A 19,749-nucleotide genomic window follows, 5' to 3' on the forward strand; every position below is an offset into this window, starting at 1 on the left:
AGTGACTTGGGGGGGGGGGGGGCCCTCCACACTGCCGGGTCCTCCTTTTAGATCTGCAGGACATGTTTGGCAGGCATTTGTGCTGGTCTTTGACTCTCGATTGGAAACCGGAAGCTTCTGCTTGGCAGCCCTGTTATTCCCTGTGCCCCCCCCCCTTGCCAGTTTGGCAGGGGACGTGCCATTCTCTGGCCACCTGATCTGGGGAGTGGTGGATAGGTTGGATGAACCAGCCGCCGGCCAGGTGCTCCGCTCCATTGTGTCAAGGTAAACGGAACAATGCAGCAAAGTCAAATTTGAGGCCCATCTTTTCAAAGACACTTATTATTATTTTTGCTCTGCATCTGATCTGCTCTGCCGGCTTCAATCCTTGGTGCTGTGTGCCTTCAGCCAATTGGAGGGTCCGTTGATCTAGCTGTGGGAGTGAACAGGACCACCAGACTGCGCTATTCGCTTTGGCTAGAGGGTGTGTGTGTGTGAGCGTGTGTGTGTGTGTGAGCGTGTGTGAGCCCCTGGCTGCTCCTCTCCGATGGTGAGTCACTGCCTCACACAGTTAGCATGTGGGTTATTTTCTGCTGCCACATGGCTCCGACTAATTGATGTTCCATTGTTAAGACCCCGCTTGTAACTCACTGCTAACCCTGCACTGCATACACACACACACGGGAGCCCTCGGGAAGGAAGAGCGTACACACTAATATGCACTGAAACAGCGCTGAAATGGCACAGAAGCCACTAGTACACGGTCTGTGTACATTTACTTATTTAGCATTTTGTCCAAAGAGACGTACGAGTGTAGAGTACAGGGCAGGGGCAACCAATCCCGGGAGCGATTGGGGCCAGGGGCGACCAATCCCGGCAGTGATTGGGGTCAGGGGCCCCGCTCAGGGGCCCCATAATGAAATCACCCTGTCCGCCATGGGATTTGAACTGGTGACCATAGGTGTAGGGTCCAAACCCATTGAGGCGCATGGTGCCCATGAGTGTTACCAGTGTAGCCGGCTTGAGTAATTCTCAGGTCCTTCGGTCGTTTGATTGAAGTTTCTCTGCTCTTTCCATAAACCTGAACAGCTGGGAGAGTTTGTGAACCAGAGGATGAGGAACATAGCAGGTGTAACGTCTCTATGCCTCGTGTCGCACTTAAGTATCTATGCAGGAGGCGCCTGATTGTCTGGGATGGAACTGCCTTTAGCAAAGCACTACGGTCAGCTGTTAATCTTAAAGGGATGTTAATTAATGCAAGGTGATGCTTTGTTAGCAAGTGATTGCTTAATTGTTTGTATGTTGACCGGCCCCTTTAAGGCTGCCCAAGGGATCATTAAAAATGACAACAATAATAAGGAGAAAAAAAGTACTTGGAAACAAATCAAACCTTTACGATGACTAAGAATTTAGTCAACTTTCCTTTTTAGGTTCTTGTGTCAGACATTCATGGAGCCCAGGATTCAGAAAGTGTTTCCCCCGACCACCCAGGTGTTCTGCTGCAGCCGTCGTGTAGTAACATCTGAGAATTCCAGCTGGGCTTCACTTCGCTATGGCTGCAGGGGATAAGCGTGTTTAGATCACTGAGGACAAGAGTGGCAAGTCGGGGGTTAATGATATGCGATGCGTTGGGTGTGACCCGAGAGATGATGGGGGTGGAGCTACATGGGGAATGTAAACAATGTTGACTTGATGTTAAGGTGGAAATGTCTGACATGACTGGAGGAGCTGCTGGACCTGCCACTGGGTCCGGGCCTCTTGACTGGCCAGGTGGTGGGACTGACCAAGCGGGACCGGTCAGACACGTTTTTTGTCTGCAAGGGAGGAATGCTTTAAAACAGAGTGTGAATGGAGGTGACACCATTACGGCCTGGGATTAGATGCATGTGTTAAGTGCAGATGATTTACTGCTAACTGAGAGGAAAAGAAAAGGGCCATAGGAGGGTTTCCCCTCAGGATCGTCTTGGAGATCTGCTGAAAAGCCCCGCTCTGCGTTTCTGCCCCTGATGCTCAGGAGCTGAAGCCTTTGCTGTCATCACGATGCGACTCCTTTGAGTGATTGAAGACCGGCATCCTCCTAATGGTGTAGTACGAGAGAGTCCTGGTGGGGTCACGTACCAGGAGACCAGGTGGGCCCTGGGAGAGGAGCAGAGTCCCGGTGGGATTGCATCCTAAGAGACCAGATGGGGCCCTGGGAGAGGAGCAGAGTCCCGGTGGGGTCACGTCCCAGGAGACAAGGTGGGGCCCTGGGAGAGGAGCAGAGTCCCGGTGGGGTCACGTCCCAGGAGACAAGGTGGGGCCCTGGGAGAGGAGCAGAGTCCCGGTGGGGTCGCGTCCCAGGAGACCAGGTGGGGCCCTGGGAGAGCAGCAGAGTCCCGGTGAGGTCGCGTGCCAGGAGACCAGGTGGGGCCCTGGGAGAGGAACAGAGTCCCGGTGGGGTCGCGTCCCAGGAGACCAGGTGGGGCCCTGGGAGAGGAGCAGAGTCCCGGTGGGGTCACGTCCCAGGAGACCAGGTGGGGCCCTGGGAGAGCAGCAGAGTCCCGGTGAGGTCGCGTGCCAGGAGACCAGGTGGGGCCCTGGGAGAGGAACAGAGTCCCGGTGGGGTCACGTCCCAGGAGACCAGGTGGGGCCCTGGGAGAGGAGCAGAGTCCCGGTGAGGTCGCGTGCCAGGAGACCAGGTGGGGCCCTGGGAGAGGAGCAGAGTCCCGGTGGGGTCGCGTCCCAGGAGACCAGGTGGGGCCCTGGGAGAGGAGCAGAGTCCCGGTGGGGTCGCGTGCCAGGAGACCAGGTGGGGCCCTGGGAGAGGAGCAGAGTCCCAGGGCAGCAACTGGAGCACGACAGGGTGTGTTTTCTTGGCTGTGTTGCACTCATATTAGTAAACGTTTTCTTCAAATGCTATAAATGGATTTAAATGCATATATTTATATTTTTTCATGAGTGTTTTGAAGCATTTATCAGTTACATAAGTTTTATGTATTATATTCTATTTATTATTGTTTCTTTGCCAACAAGAACAGAATTTCATCTCTGTGTATAACCCATGCGTAATATAGCTGAAGATGACAGTAGATGACAGTAGATAACCATTTTGCTGATGTGTGTCCCGGCGGGGGGTTCTGGAGGCAGGTATGGGCCCACTGTGACCGTGTGGCTGGGTCCTCAGCTTAGTCTGGACCTACCCTGCTCTTAAAGACCCCCCCCCCCCCCCCCCCGGAGGCTGTGATGGTACACTGGGGGGCAGAGCTGGAGAAACAACAAGGCATGTTCTGGGGGGTAGAGAGGGATGGGGGCACGCTGTTACACTGGGGATCTGGGGATGGGAAGTGTTTTGATGGATGTTTTCCTTTAATAGCACTGGGATCAGTAGTGCAGTCAGGGTGGGAAGCAGGGATCAGCAGAGAAAAGCCTGCCTGTGCTTCAGAGGTCTTTTTATACAAGATGGTCAGCCCGGGCACAGCCCTGCACCAAAAACGGCACAAGCATGTCCACGTCATGTGCAGATAGCTTCAGAGAAGAGTTATGAATGATAAAAACAGCGTGATGTATTAAAAGAAAGGACAGGAAATTCCATGTGCATGAGGTCATTCAGCATTCGAGATGCCTATATGATGACTGTCTAATGAGAGCTGTTAGCAGCTATGGTGATGCAGGGTTATTAACCTGTTAAATATGAGCAGAGCCCCTTCACCAGGATCTGCCGTGTCCTGCTCTGACCACGGCTGCGTCCGCAGCTAAAGTAACGGGGTCCCCTGCTCTCAAACCCTGTGGCAGAATGAAACTTCAAAACCTGTATTGGGAGGAGTTATTGCATGGTGATGCTTGAACCTGTTTCCTCCTGGTTAGGTTGATTTCTACAGAGTCACTGTCAGTATGTGGGACTCCTACCTGCCCAGGATCAGACTCGTGTTTCATTTCGCAGAGACATAACAGGACAGAAGCAGCTGCTGTTTTATTTACTACAGAATCCCCTTTGGATTCTCATGTTTGGTGACTGAAGAGTTATAAAATTCTTTTGTTACTTTTGTCCACTGGTAAGAGTAGTCGTTTTAATTCACTCCATTTCAGTCTGCTGTAGGAAAGAACCTTTTTTTCAAATCGTTCAAAAGGTTCAGGTTGAAGGATATTCTACGTCTGGGGAAAAAAAAGCAGGAGGGAGTGGCTGATTGGCTGTTTACCTGGGGTGAGTCTGGCGGGGAGAACTGCCTGCTTTTACGAGGGGGTGTATATTACACTCTATCTGCCTATTCACGCTCCGCCCTCTGTGAGCTTATATAAGTGTTTGTTTCGCTTTAGAGAGCTTTTTGGCTTACTGCCAAACAGACTGCAAAGGTGATGACAGCCATGTATCGAAATTAACCAATCAAATGCTGAAAAATAGAGCTGGCCCATGCCTGGGTTATTAAATACAGGTGGAGTCCGAAACGTGACAGACAGCAGATTCTTAGCGTTAGTGGGCGTTGTTCTGTACCGAACCGAACACGACCGCTGGATATTCCAGACACATCCAGAGCTAGCTGTTTGCATGAAAGCAAAGGGTCACAATTTAAGACCTTTATTATTTTAATTTGCGCCGTTGTGGTTTCTCTGGACATCCGAGGTTTCAGATTATCAGGGGGAAATGTGACCCGCGAAGCATGACGTTCAGAAGGTTTCTGATCGCAGCAGGACGCCCCTCGGCCCGCCCGTCTGCCCCGAGCGCAAGCCGTAAAGATTGAGGCTCGCACGCGTCCCTAACCCCTGCCTTCCGCCAGGTCGATATGCAATATCCCCACCATGTGGTTCTCGGCCATCTTCGACGTGTCAGGTGCGAGTGTCAGTAAGAGCGGAATGACGGCTGCGCCGATATCCAATCCGAGGCCTAGTCAGCGCTGGGGGAACCCTGCCCACACAGGTGCGTGAGGTCAGGCCTCGGATGAACCCTTTTAGAACCCATCCATAAACAAGTTGCCAAAGATGTGGTCAAGACTCCATAGGAATCCTCCTCCATAGCGCCCTCCCTCTGCACCCACGTGAAAATACACCCCGCTTACTACACAGTTACCTTATTCATGCTATAGGCTCTCACTGAAATTTCATTCTTAATCTCATAGTTCTCCGCCTCAGCATTTTCATGTCAGTCCCCGCTGGTTTTTAGGGTTCGTCTGTTACTTTTTTGGTGCTTTCAATCCACCACAATTTAATACACAAAAAGCTTCCAGGAGTAGGGGGAGCCACATTTCGGGTTGGCGTTTGAGGTGGCACAAAGCGGGGCAGGGGGCCGCGGCGGCCGTAAAGGGCAGTATGTACAGACGGCATATTGTGTGGCATTCTGTGACGCAAATACCCTTCTGAGAAGCATGGGCTGCGATTTTAAAATAGCTTGTATATCGGGACCTTATTAATAGCCCTGTGTATTCGGAACCCCCTCGTGGCTCCCTGGGGTGCTTTCTCAGCACCCTTCCTCCCAAGACCTGACCAGACACCGGCAGCTTCTCCAGCTGCTGTAACGTGGTTTGTTCTTCAGGGGTTGCAGAGCAAGGTGGCCACGCTCCCCTACGCACAAATAAAGCTCATCCAGGTGTCTCCATGACGATCCAATCTCAAAAATAAAAGGGAAACATGAACAGCATGAATCCTTTACGATGATGCCCCCCCCGCAGGATGGAGATGGGTGTCTTCAACTTGGTGAGATCATCGTCTTGTAATGAGGTGTAGAAAGTTCTGGCCACACCTTTTGCCTTTGCAGAAACTGGCCCTGATCAAATAAGGAGTCAATCACCGTGAAAGTGAACAAAGTGACTGCTGTAGTTGTTCTTTTCTACGGCCGGGCGAGAGCCATTTTGCCTTGTTGACCAAAGAGATTTGCCAGCAAGGACCTTGGACAAGTTTTGAACAAATTCCAAATTCTGAAATGCTGAGTCGTTGTTCTTTCACATTCAGTATTAATAACATCCATCCATCTGTCTTCTAGTTGGTCAGGATTTCGGAGATATTAAAAACATGCGTAAGAGACAGGCCTCACTCACATTCCTTCAGATGGAAAGTACACCATGACTAAAGGGAAAATTACTTTTGTTTTGCAAAAAACCGTTTACCTAATCTGTCCAATCAAATCAGTGAACAAAGTCACATGTCAGACCATTGCTTTGTTCTAAAAAAAAGTCTTTCCACAGCCAGCCTATCTGACGTCACCCTCAGTTATGAAGAGAACGAGCAAAATTAAAACCGAAGAGACTCCTTTTAAGTCATCCTGCAGGTTTGCCAGACTCTGAGTTTCAGGAGCACTGTGCCTTTAAGAACACCTCAGCGTTCCACAGACCTCCTTTTCTGTCTGTAACGACCTATTTTTTGCTTATTATAAAAGGGTGTTCCTGAGGGAGCTTTTTCCTCTTAAATCCTCATTGGTGTAACACTAAAGTGGATGCATGTCTCGATTTGCTATGAGGGGGCAGAGGTGACGTCTACGAAGATGTTTTACGCTGTTGGGACTGTTTGGTGATGGGTGGGGGTTGTTATAAAACTCGCCCATTAAGAATAGTATATGTTTACACCAATCCAGAACCAATCATAAGGTTAATAATGTGAGACTGAAACTGATTGATAGGAGCCATCCTGGCTGTTAGGGGAAGCAGTTTGATATTAACCGGGTGCAGAGGTGTCCTTCCACCTTCACCTGACCTCATCCCCTTCCCCCTGACAAAACACACCCTATTCATATTTTTGCATAGCACCAGCTCCTTCGGCATACAGGAGATTTTTTTTATGCGGGCGTGACCTTCATTTTAGCAAAAGTGTTTTGTTTTTTTTTTCTCACCACCAAACTAACAGCAACTCCGTGGCAGACTGGCCCGGTGGGTGCGCTCAGTACCGCCCCCCGCACAGACCTGATGTCAGGAGATGCCGAGCGACGCTGATCCAGGCCCATCTGTGCAGGGAGACGGGGTTCGGATTTCACACGGCAGGCTGGGAGGGCGGTCATGAGACAGAAAAGTTTACCGTCGCGGGACAGGCGGGACAGCAGCAGAGCCGATCGCAGGGCCTGGTGGCAACGGCCGAGTCCGCAGCCGGAATGGCGCTTGTGTGCTTGCAGAGCGATGTTTTACCGATGCTGCCTTGTTGCTGACCTCAGTAACCACGCATACCAAACAGGAAAGGCAGATCATGTATCCTGCCCCCCCCCCCCCCCCCACACGGGACTCTAATTAACTCCTCATTCAGCACCCACCAGCTGGAGGGCCCATTCAGAAGATATCTACCCCCGGAAACATTATGGCTTTGTCTGGTGTACTTAACCTGATATTCTGCGGTGTACCTGTTATGTAATAACGTGAGTTATGCAGGTGCTTATAATGAATTAGCTCTGAGTATCTGACATCTCCTCATACGGACAGGGCTGCTCCAGGCTTCTTGGAGAGAAGCCTCCCTTTCTGGGTCACCCTCCAGAGATAGTATAGCCCCAGCTACACTGGAACAAGCTTCATCTGTTGAAATTGGGTCTGTTGGACACAGCTGGCCAGGGGATGGCCCCGGTACATTATGGGAACAAAATAAAAGAAAGCATAATTCCTGGCAACCACGTTTAAAAAAAGCCTTCAAGCTTAAGGGCGTAACCATAGTTTACTAACACGCTTCTGCCAATTTGTCTAAATTTTTAAAGTGACACTTTTACCTACAGGTGGATACATCTACTACAGAAATTTAGGTTAAGCACTTTTAATGGAGGTTACAAACTTTTACACTGAATCAGAATTTTTAACCACTACAGAAATAGTGTATAGAACTCTATGAATAATGTGAAACATTTACCCAGGGGTTAAACAGTCAGTTTTATGACTTTTTTTTTTTTTTTAGCAATGTATGCTATGTAAAGTAATTCATAGTGCTGCGGTCAGCTATTAATAATACTTAATGTTTACTCAGATACTCAGAGAGAGTGGTGGTGGTGCGGTTCTGCGGGTTAGAACTTGAAAGGTTGCCAGGCGAAATCCTGTGGCTGGCAGAGTAATTTCACCGTTGGGCCCCTGAGCACAGGCACTTAACCCTAGTCGCTTCAGGGCCTGGTTGACCCTGTTGCCCAATCCTCACTTTGGATAATAGTGTCTGCTAAATGTAACATAATCTATGTGTTCTCGTTCAGCTACAGCTCTTTGAAACTCTACAGACATTAGCAAAACCTTTGAGAACAGTAATGGATATGAAAGGGAATTCCACCACCCAAAAACAGTTTGAGTTCAGGTGTCTAATCATCATGACCAATCAACTTTTTGCCTGGAGGCCTTCAGTGTCGTAGTTGCCAAACTGGTGTGAATCCAGTTTTATTTCGTGGAAACATGCTGTGTTTATACTGAACAGAAAGGGCAGGTGTTTCTAGAAGGAAGCCCTTGCTTTTAAATAGAAAAGCATAATAAGAAAATGCATTTTGTGAAGTATTAAATTCACTCCTGTTTTTTCCATGAAAGCCAGTTTAAACGCACTGAACTCCATCATTGAAAGCTTCTGAAAAAACATGCTACAGACTCAATGCCATCCTCTCGTGCCAATTGAAGATTTTTACACATTAGACATTAATTTCCATCTAATGTACTAAAGATCAATTGACTAATTGTGTAACTGCTGTAGCTGCTCCAGGGACTGGCCGACCCTGTTTCTCAGTTGTACCTCGCTTTGGACAAAAGCATCTACTACATAAATAAATGCAAAAGAGGTAAATGAACTTAGTCATACGATCCCCCTAAGTTTATGATGTGTTTTATTTGAGGGACATTATCTTTGCAGTTTACAGAAGAACAGAATCATCTCTGCATGTCTATTTAAGGAAGGTCTGCTGGGCCTGCAGGGTTTTTAATGGTCTCGCAGCTCACATTTGGGTCCTGCACAGATTCTCGGGAGAAGAGCTGTCAGGTATCTGTGGGTTGCCAGTTACCTTCGGCGAGGTTCTGAATAAAAATCCCCCTCCAATGAGGCAGAGTGTGACATTCGGGCTGTAAAGCGGGGATCTGCCCGCAAACTGGTAGAGTCACGCCCACGGTCTTCGGTACAGAGTCTCCAGCATTGTCAGGTTCACCTGAACGCCGTTTTCCTTTCTGTAGAGCTCAAAAGCAGCTGGATCTTTAAGACGAAAAAAGTTACTGTACAGCAGCAGCTTACTTTTCAGGGTAAAGAGGGTGACACACTGACATGGCAATCAACCCTACTACGGAATATACTGAGGATGTATTCACACTGTCATGCTCATTTGGGTAAATGAGAATGAAAAACAGGTTAAAATGATAGTAGACTCACAACAGTGCAGTACGACTGTATCAGTATCCCCCAAAATACTGATGATATATTTTTTCTCTTTTGTTTTAGATGTTAAGTCTTGGTAAATTCAAGATCTGAATTTTTTTTTAGGTGGTGGTAACTTTTCGAGGTGATGTTCTCCTTGTTTTCCAACCGCGGCCTCTCTAGACTGATGTATTGGCTTTGATTTTTTTGATTTGCTGTAAAATATCTTGTCAGTTGTTGTCCAGAAAAACAACGGGCCCCTCCACTGGGACCTTATCTGTATGCCGCCGTTCCTGTTTGCTGAATCAGAGACGGAAAAAGAGGCTCACTGTGCTCATTCTGACACATGCCAGGCCCGCTTGTTGTTTACACAGAGGGGAGCACAAATGTGACCTCACAGCAAAGAGACGGCGTGTTTCACAGGCTCTGCTCAATAATGGATTTGTATTGCTATTCTGGGACCCTTTATGCTCTGAAAAGATTAAAACTCACAATCTCAGCTCAATAATAGAAGGTCCAGTGAGGTGTGTTGAACCTATGTTTTATTCTGTTGTGTTGTTTCTGGTCTACTGATCCTTCATCCATCCATCCATCCATCCATCCATCTATCAGGCCATTTGATATTTCTCCCGTGTACTTCAAGATTTATGGCATCATACCAATCCATTTTTTAATGCAGGACCCGATCAGTCGTAGATCTCTTCTGGCACAACAGCCGTTCTTTCTAACACAAAACAGCATCTCTACTAGCGAATAATGCCGTCTAATACATTTGTACAAAAAGGTTAACATTTTATTTACTAAAACTAAACTAAACCCCCGACTTTAACGCCGATTCCACACGTCATGCCCTCACGGTCGGTAATCTACCGCCACCTACCAGGGGCTGATGTGAACACTACCTCTACACCCCCAAGAATACCTGATAATACGTAGCAGCACACCATAAGCGGCGCATTGTAGCTTATGCGTCCAGAAAATAGTACAGCAGAAACCATAATTAAAATACCAAAAACTCCGAATTATCACATATACTGCTGCGTAAAAAGGACGAGACGACAAAATATAATACGTCAATAAAAATACAGCATTCTAGTAACAATATTGGGCAGATTTTTTTCGTGAACATTTCGGAAATAAGCGCCAGGGGAGATTTTTACAACGGTTTAAAGGCAAGTAATGCAAATGATGATCCTTAACTCACATTTCACAGTAAAACAGCAAGGAACATCTAACGATGAAAGAACGACACGCATACACTACTGCCAATTTATAAAGACTCTTGTAACTCCAAGAGTACTATCAATAAAGCCTTCTTGTACTGTATATTGTATAAAATATTTCGTTAAATCGTGCGTAGCTCTAAGAAAATTTTACAGATAAAATATTGATTAAAGTTCAGACACCCGTCAATGGATCCCCCTAGCGGACCACTTGCTGATTGGCTAATGGACATGCATACGTATTCACAGCCACCCACATGCTACAATGGCGCCGTTTCCGTCATGGATGTAAATGGGTGGAATAAATAAAGTTTTATTCAAAAGCAACTGTCATGGCAACAGCGTCGTCGGGGGCATGCTTCCAGGTAAAGAAGCTATACAAAGTTATTATTATTTTTTAATAAATGTAGTAAAATGTAGTACTATGGGTGGAGTGAGATACAGGGTAAAAATATGGGAATATTGAAGGTGAAAATATCTAACCTGTACGTCACGCGCCTCATAATAGATCTTAGTACCCTGCAAATATATACCTTCCGAACGACTACTTTTACATTCATACCACTTATTCTATTGTATATCGCATAATGGGTTAATTGTGTCTTTTTTTGCAGGTATTACTTTGCTCGGCATGCATAGTCTAGTTGTAGAAGTACAATGACAATAAAGACTATCGAAGACATATTATATATACACACGCACTACATATATATATGTAACATAATCTGAATATAATCTTCGGGGGAATAATTGTGTTAATATATAGTTAACTTTTTTGTACAATAACATATATAATTCATATAATTCTCTGTTACTTAGCTAGTTAACAGCTGGTTAGTCAGTCCCACAAAAAACTGTTGGGTAGCAAACTAACAGGAATTCAGATAAACCTGGTACAATCAGTCCCCTTGAGTTTGATGCAAATACGTCGCTTTGATTTAAAATGGGTTCCCAGATTGTCACTGTAGATCAGCTTGTGTTCTACAGATGGAAGACACCTTCCTCGCTGCTGAAACCAATGATAAATTTAACAGGAAAGAGAAAGTGGCCTCTGAGAAGAAGGCAGAATTCCTCCGGAATGCGGAGAAGTTTAGAAAACAGTATGTACCACTTTCCTGTAATTTTTTAACATCAGGATTTCCGCTCGGATTCCCTGCTTGTTTTTCCCATTCACAGAAGTGTTTTAATAAATTTCAGTCTGCTGTGCTGTTAAAATGGTAAATTTAATAAACATTGTTTATTTACCCAAAGTAATGTTAATCAGAGTTCAGCTCCAGAAAGTACAAATCCAGGCCAAGATTGTGTTTCAACCAACCAGGAGTGAATAAATGCTGTGGCTCCTTAAAATATAAACATCGTTCTGCCTGAAAAGAGGTTAATTGTTTATTTTACTTTTCCTCATTTTTATAGGATTAATGTCCTGGAAAAAGAGAAGCGCCAGAGTATTCAAAGTAAAAGAAGTGCGTTCAGAGGTGGTTTTGAAGAGCTGGAGGAGCTGGGCAGGAGGTTACAGGAAGACAGGAAGGCTGAGGGTAGGGGAGTCTGGCCTGGGGGTGGGGTGGGGGGTGGGGCTTGTGTCACTGATAGCAGATTCCTGTGCAGGTACGCTCTTATGGAGTCCTTGTCAAGCCTCATACCCCTCATGACACTCGCTTATCATGATTGTGACACAAGCGGCAGGTTTGTAAATACGTGCTACAGACTGCTGTCACTGGCGAGTGCCACGGCTCCAGCGGTATCACTCTGCAGTGAATATTTATCTGTGTAGCCCCGCCAGATGTCAGCTATGCATGATTCATGTCTTTTTGGCTGACTAAAGCCCCTTCCGTTGAGCTTTTGAGAGCTGGAAACTGGAGCTTTCATACACGGGGTGTCACGTGGCTTAGTCCTGTCCCGTTTCCCGAACCAGTCAAGAAACTCCAACAGCGACTTGCGAAAATCTGCAATGGCGTGAGCCGCTTCCGGGGGCAGCTGGCTGACGTGAAGCCTACTGCACAAGGTCAGTGTTTGTGCAGAGAAAAGGTGTGCATGTTATCGCATTTTATGCTCCACTGTATTGGTCAGAGTACAGGGCAAAGGAGATTAGCTTGTGCTCAAGTGAAATGCTTGTTTTTGATGTGGTGTTGTGATATAAAGTTCAGAGGAATGCAGGGCTTGTATTTTCACACGTAGATCCAGGGATTGCATGTGTTGCCTACAGTCCAATACACGCTTTTCAGGCTTCCGTAATGAACCTGTATCAAGTTTGTCTTCATCATGTTTGTACACATGTTCTTAGTTCTTGAAAAGCTGAACGAATTGATGACTGAAGTCGAGAGCTCCATTGGCACTTTGAAGGAGGAGCAGTGCCGTGGGTATGTGGACAGAGCCGTACTTCTCACTGTCACAGTGTAAAAAGCAGCCCTGTAGCCGTTGGTATGGTGCCTATGACAATGGATTGAACGGAAGATGGACCCTGATGTAAATGGTCATATAAGTGGTTTAATTTGCAATCCTCTTTGGGTACATGTGTCAGTGAAGCTGCTTAATATGGGTGTCAACTAATTTCTGGTGGGAATGAACATGTCTGTCTGCTATGCTCAAGCCAGAAGCTGGATGCTCCTTTCCTTTCTTGTCCTCCGCCTCTTCTCTCACTCCTAAAGCCATCTCCTCCTTCCATCTCTCCTCCTCCACTTCTGTCATTCCTGAAGCAGTCTACTCCTTGCCTCTCTTCTCCCTCTCCTCCCCTTCTCGCATCCCTAAAGCCGTCTCTTCCCTCCCTCTCTGTCTTGCCCTATGGGATTTGAATTTGGTAGCTATGAGGAGCTCTGCAAAGCGGAGAGAATTTGCTGGTTGGAGATTTGTGCACTTGAGAAGAAGATAGAGGCCTGGACCTTGGGTGTGGCTGCAGGCCCCCAGGATCCTCCCCCCTCTGCCAAAGTGCGCCTGGTCCAAGCCTTGGAGGATGACTTGCCACCAGAGGTGGTGGAGCTCGAGATCTTCCTGCAGCGAACTGGAGGCAGGCTGGGTGGCTGGGACCAGTATGATCACCATACCTTCCTCAAGGTGATTTAATTTGATGAGACAAAATTGTTTTACTCAAAAGCAGTAGATGCACTGTCTTCCAGCTGGGATATGAATCAACAAAATTTGATTCTCAACTTCTGTTCTTCAACTGGCACAGGTGTGGACCAAGTACAGTGGAAGGCCAGCCTACAGGAAAGAGGCTCTGCTCTACCTGCCAGGGAAGGCGGAAGAGGAGATGCAGCAGCATGAGGATTGGTATCAGAAGCTCCTGTCTCTCCAGGAGAAAAAGAAGGAGGTCTGCATTTCGCTTTGGGTGCTGCTGTCTCCCACAAACTCACACACACAAAAATAATGACCACAATAAGCTCGGCTAACATTTTTGTGTGTGGGTTTGACTTTGTATCATTGTGTGATACAGAAATAAACTATCCACCAAACTCCAGTAACTTTGGGTTGCATATTTTTGGAGTTCTCACAGAACACAAACCTAGAGATGGATATTTCATAACTACATCTCCTCCGGGAATATTTAGTTTACTTTGTTTCACCAGAATCTGTGGTCTGTGGCAGAATAGAACATTTGCAGTAGATATAGAGTCTTGACGTTGGCAGAAAGATGTGGGACTTTTATGTACTGGTGCTGCTACTGTAATGTGCTGAGTGTAATGTGCACCAGGCCATCCTTCGATGGAAAGCGAAGCGGCAGCAGGAGAAGGAGGCACAGTGCCAGCAGCAGGTTAAGGAAGAGGACGCCACAAGGCAGAAGAAGGCTGGGCTGGAGGAGGCTCACCGGTGCCGGCTGGAGGAGGAGAGGCAGGAAGCTGCGGTCCACCTAGAGGCATGGAGGACACAGCGCGGGCTGCAAGAGGCTAAGGAAAATCAGCGTAAGCTTCAGGAGGAAGTGCTACAGAGGAGGCAGGAAAAAGAGGAGCGCAGGAAGCAGATAGAGGTGAAGATGATGGTGGAGGCCTACATCCAGCAGAGGAAGGAACAAGAGGAGCTCCTCGTGCATGAGAAGGAAGCCCAAGAACATGCAGAGATGGAGGAGAGAAGGAGGTGTGCAGCTAGAGGGATCAAACAATTCCAGGAGCGGGTGAGGTTCATAACACCCCCGTGGTCTTGTGATGGTGTGGTTTGCTGGCTTTATTTATGAATATCTTTGCTTAAAAACTGCACCCTAGGCAGTCGGACTAAGGTTTGCAACAGAAAAAAACACCACAAAAAAGCCGACCCTGGCCTATGTCCTAGTGGACCTGTCCGTGCCTGGTGGGAAAGGCAGTGTGAATGGTGATGTGGGTTTGGATGGCAGCTGTGTCTGACTGAACATCCCTGATGTGCAGACAAGCCTCTTTGTGCCTGTAGGACCTTCAGAAGCTGGAGACCAAGCTGCAGGAGAGACAGGCTAAGGAGGATGAGGAGGCTGAGCGAGGAAGGAGGCTGGCGAGGCTGAAGGAGAAGGTATGGGGCAGCATCTCACAGTTGCAGGATATGTGCTCCAGGAGGGCGGAGTCCTGGTGGGATTATCGTCCTTGCACCATTATTACCAGTTATTTTACTACAAAGCTTATAAGGAATTATTAGTATTATTTCGAATGTGTATGTGTGTGTAAAAGGTTTAGCATGTCCTTTGGTGAAAATTCCATTAACATGAACAAACCAGTTAATTTCATCTGTAGTATGTACATTATTAACAATAGAATATTTTAGCAACTTGCTAGTAACCTCTTCTAGTTGAGCATGGAGTTGGGTTTATTTGGGGAGGTGCCGGTCCAAATTCAGAGCTCCAAGTGGTTCAGCAGCCAAGCCATGCTGGCAAATAGCTGGGGTCTGCAGAGTGACGTCACCGATGGGCCCTTGAGCTTCACCCTTATCCTGCAGAGCCTGTCTGACCCTAACTTTCACAAAAAAATGTGTTGTGTTGAACAAAATAGCATCTACTAAATGAAAAAAATTGTAAATGTGAAATATTCCCTCAGGTTGAAGGGCATGTCATTCATGACCCTGAAAGGATCTCAAAGTCCACCAAGGTATGGGAGGAGCGTACCAAGCACGTAGGGCCATCAGGGGGAGGTCGAGTATTCCATGTGTTTCACAGGTAGGTGTCAAATGGAAGATACCATGGCATGTGGGGGTGCTTCCACTCTTTGCATGTTACTAACCTGTCCTCATTCTCAGGGCTGTGCCAGCATGGAGACAAGACCTGTGACCAGCAGCCCATCTGTCAAACATGGCAACCATGAACTATTGTAAAATCATAAGTACTAATGTAATTTAATATGAAGTAGTACATGGAGGACCAAATTACTCACAGTAAGTTATTTAAATAAAAATATAGTTAAATTTATAACTAATTAAAATGTCATTTTATTTTGAAAATACATTATGAAATAAGAGCAATTATTATTGTTTTCCATGATAACAGTGGCACACTGAAGTGGTATACTTTCACTTTTTCATAACAGTTTGTCTTTAAGTATTCTCATTATATAACCGTGGAAAAAATTGAGACCATTCTATATTTTTAAACAAATCTGCATTTTTAAATCCTGGTTTAATCCTGGTTCTGCTGTCAGAAGGCTACTCTGAGCAACAGGTTGCTTCCAGGTACAAAATGTCTAAGATAGCAGTACACAAGAATAAGTTGAAGCAGGAGACACTGAGAACAACGAGAAACCAGCCAGGTAAAGGGCGGAAGCAACTTTCTAATGCCAGGGATGACTGTTAACTTATCCGACCATTTCTCATGAATCGTTGGATGACATCAACTGATCTTCCAAATGAATAATTCAGTTAATTCAATGTTAGATTTCCTCACTGGTAGACCACAAACAGTGAGAGTGGGACCCCGTGTGTCCAACACCATCACCCTCAGCACTGGAACTCCTCAAAGGTGTCTTCTGAGCCTCCTGCTCTACATGCTCTACACCTACGACTGTGTTGCCTCCAACAGCTCCAACACCATTGTGAAGTTCACGGATGACACATTGGTAATTGGACTCATCACCAACAACGATGACTCAGCCTACTAGAGGGAGGTGGAGAACCTGTCGGTATGGTGTAGGTCCAACTGCCTCAGTCTGGATGTCAGCAAAACTAAAGAGCTGATAGTGGTCTACAGCAAGAAGAAGCAGCGCTCCTTCTCACGCTTCCAGATCAACAGTGTTCCAGTGGAGAGGGTTGACAACATCAAATACCTTGGGGTTCTGCTCACTGAGGACCTCACTTGGCACTCACATGTCAGCACTCTGGTCACCAGGGCGAGGAAGTCGCTGTACCACCTGAGACAGCTGAGGAGATTTAGGGTCACTCCAGTGATCCTAAAAACCTTCTACTCAGCTGCTGTGGAGAGCATCTTGACCATGAACATTACGGTATGGTTTGGGAACTGTTCTCTAAAGGACCGCAAAGGAACACTGCAGGTCCAGAGGTACTAAGATAATGAAGGACTCCTTACACCCCGCAAACTCTGTTCCGCAGGCTAAACTCAGGTAGACGGTTCCATTGCCTAATGTCCAGGACAGAGAGACTCAGGTAGAGCTTTTTCCTCCAGGCCATAAGGCTTCTCAACTCAAACTAATTCTGGTCCTTCTGTACACTACGTATGTTTGTACTGGAATTCACATATACTGCACATGTTCACTTTACTGCACAAATAACTTTAGTCTGTACATCCTTGCCATTGCACTATATTTTAGATTGTATATTTAGATTATATACGGTACTTAGATTAGATTAGATTAGACTTTATTAATCCCACAATGGGGAAATTTTTTGAGAAAACAGCAGCAATAATGAAAAAAAGACAGTACAAAAAAAGGACAGGATCCATAGGATCAGCAAAAAAATAACAATACAGATAATAAAAACAATAGAAAACAATTTCTAAAACTGTAAAAATATATAAGTAAAAATGTAAGAAAAAAGAGACATATACACAATGCTAGGTATATGGATAGCAGCTGCTGAAATATATATATATATATATATATATATATATATATATATATATACATACATACATATATACACACACACACATATACATATATATACACACATATGTACATATACAGGGATTATATATATATTGATTGATTATGTGGTCACTGCAGTGATGTGTTGTAAAGTCTAATAGCTGTGGGGAGGAATGATCGACGGAAGCGCTCCTTCTTGCACTGAGGGTGTAACAGTCTTGTGCTGAAGGAGCTGCTCAGAGCCTCCACAGTGATTTGATAGATTGTATTTATATATTGTAATTTTCTGTTTTACTCCTACTTTACTTCTTATCTTTTTTCTTCTATTTTTGCACAGCCAAATAGGGTGACTCAGAGATGCATTTCACTGCATGTTGTACTGTATGTGATGAATAAACCTCTTGAATCTTGAATGGGAAACATTAAATGCAGGTTTGAAGTGCACTGCTAGGACAGTTTTTATCAGGCTCCTAGAAGCAGGACTGAAGTCCCATAAAGCAAGGAAGAAACCCTTCATCAATAAGAAGCAGGGAAGAGCCAGGTTGGAGTTTGCAAAAAATGTATAGTTTACACAAAAAATGATGCTGTGGTCTCTTAATTTTTTCCGTGGCTGTATATGATATTATATATTATATATGCATTATTTCCAAACACTGATTTTTCTGAAAGTGTTTTCATAATGGTGGGTTGACTTTTCACAAACGTCAAAAAACAGAAAGGGGCTTAGCCTACCAAAGTTTGATTGGGTTGTACTCTGCCAGGCTTTTTCAATCAATGTGTATCTGTGCTGGCCACAAATTTCTGGTATGAATACAGAAATGGCTTCCATAGACAATCTGTGCCTGACCTCCTTTGCTAGTGTGCAGGTTGCTTGGATTCTGTTCTTGATGACAGTGATGACGACCTCCCGATGAGCACAAACAGAACAACAGCAATGAACCCTACTGAATGGGGGTATTGTTACCCTGCGTTTTTCTTTGTGGCTGGCTGTAAATCTGCAGCTATTGTGATAATGGATAATGGCTCTGATTGTATGATGTATTTTCAAAACAAAATGCCACATTTAATTAATTATAAATGTAATTATGTATTTATTAAGTTAATTCATTGTGAGTAAGTTGGTCCTCCATGTTATTGTACATGATAATCTGTATATTATTTGAAATAACAAGGACAGCACAGCTGTTTCAGTTTCGATGGTATTTTGTTATGGTACTCAGAATGTTTTGTCATGACAGTGGTAGTACTCTGTGTCATCCTCTTGCTGTATATCTTTACCTAATTGTCCACTTCCTGTCCAGTGAAGAGGTTTCTTTGGACTGTACCATTCCTCACAACACAAGGTATCTAAGACCTCACTGCCTTGTTTAAGATAGATAGATGGATGGATGGATGGATGGATGGATGGATGGATGTACTTTATTCATCCAGAAGGAAATTTAGGAAGTTAATTTAATGGATCTGTTGGATCCATTTCAGCCTCCTCATTTTGCTTCTCCAGGTCTCAGAGTTTCACTGCCCATGCTTTGTTTGCCTCTGTTGTTTTGGTTTGTTTTCCTATCTACTCAAAATTCAGTGACACAGATTATAAACATGACTCTCAAGTGCACTTAGCCCATTCCTAACATATGTCCATGGATAAAAGTTCATCTTAGACAAGATGCTATTCCATTACCAAGGGCACACACTCATTTAAGGGCAATTCTAGAGACACCAGATCACCTAACTGCATATTTTTTAACTGTGAAAGGACACCCGAATCCCAGAGGAAAACCATAGATTTAAACCACTCCAAACAATTTGAGTCCACAACGATTTGAGTCCACGACCCTGGATGTGTGAGCTTATAATGCTACCCCCTAAGCAACATCATGCCCCAGTTTCTTTTTAGAGAATAAGTATTTCAAAGGCACTCTTGGTAACATAAAATAATACATTGTAGTAAACAGAGAGGACTGCAAACCTAAAGTGTTTTAAATGTGAAATGTACAATTGAAACCACTTTGATTTAATAATCAATAAAATTTACTGGGTACTAATTGAGTGTAATGCAGTAACATATTAAGTTTACAGTTGGCCAATTATGCGTGTTCTTGTGATTTATTTCCCAGTCACAATTAGAATAAGTGTTAGTGTGATTCAACATGAATAAAGGGTCAATCTTCGGAGAGAGTGAGCATACTAGTCATTGTAAGGCAGGTGTCCTGCATCTGGTTTGTCTGTGATTCATATAAATTCGTTCATTTATTCATATGAATTTGAATAAAAATGTAAACTTACTGCCGACTAACTGTCATGTAAATTTATTTTACACTAAATTG

The 19,749-nt window shown here is 45.2% G+C and overlaps 1 protein-coding gene across 4 annotated transcripts; it reads left to right on the forward strand.

Annotated features, from left to right (window-relative positions):
• The first annotated feature begins 3,260 nt into the window (after positions 1-3,260).
• LOC111856502 (coiled-coil domain-containing protein 112) lies at positions 3,261-19,646 on the forward strand. 4 transcript variants are annotated; one of them, XR_011985161.1, is made up of 12 exons: positions 3,261-10,813; positions 11,404-11,548; positions 11,859-11,980; positions 12,358-12,447; positions 12,727-12,802; positions 13,244-13,493; positions 13,612-13,749; positions 14,131-14,547; positions 14,817-14,912; positions 15,431-15,549; positions 15,630-15,764; positions 16,405-19,646. XR_011985161.1 is itself a non-coding variant. In XM_023836499.2 (11 exons), exons 1-11 carry the CDS (start codon positions 10,741-10,743, stop codon positions 15,658-15,660), a joined length of 1,557 nt encoding a protein of 518 aa, XP_023692267.2. In that variant the 5' UTR covers positions 3,261-10,740; the 3' UTR covers positions 15,661-15,832. The 4 variants fall into 4 exon arrangements, 3 of the variants coding, with proteins under 3 accessions (XP_023692267.2, XP_023692266.1, XP_023692268.1); XM_023836499.2 differs by lacking the exon at positions 16,405-19,646 and having other exon boundaries at positions 15,630-15,832; XM_023836498.2 differs by lacking the exon at positions 16,405-19,646 and having other exon boundaries at positions 11,422-11,548; positions 15,630-15,832.
• Positions 19,647-19,749: the final 103 nt, after the last annotated feature.

The sequence above is a fragment of the Paramormyrops kingsleyae genome, chromosome 2 (genome assembly GCF_048594095.1).
Source record: "Paramormyrops kingsleyae isolate MSU_618 chromosome 2, PKINGS_0.4, whole genome shotgun sequence".
NCBI lineage: Eukaryota > Metazoa > Chordata > Actinopteri > Osteoglossiformes > Mormyridae > Paramormyrops > Paramormyrops kingsleyae.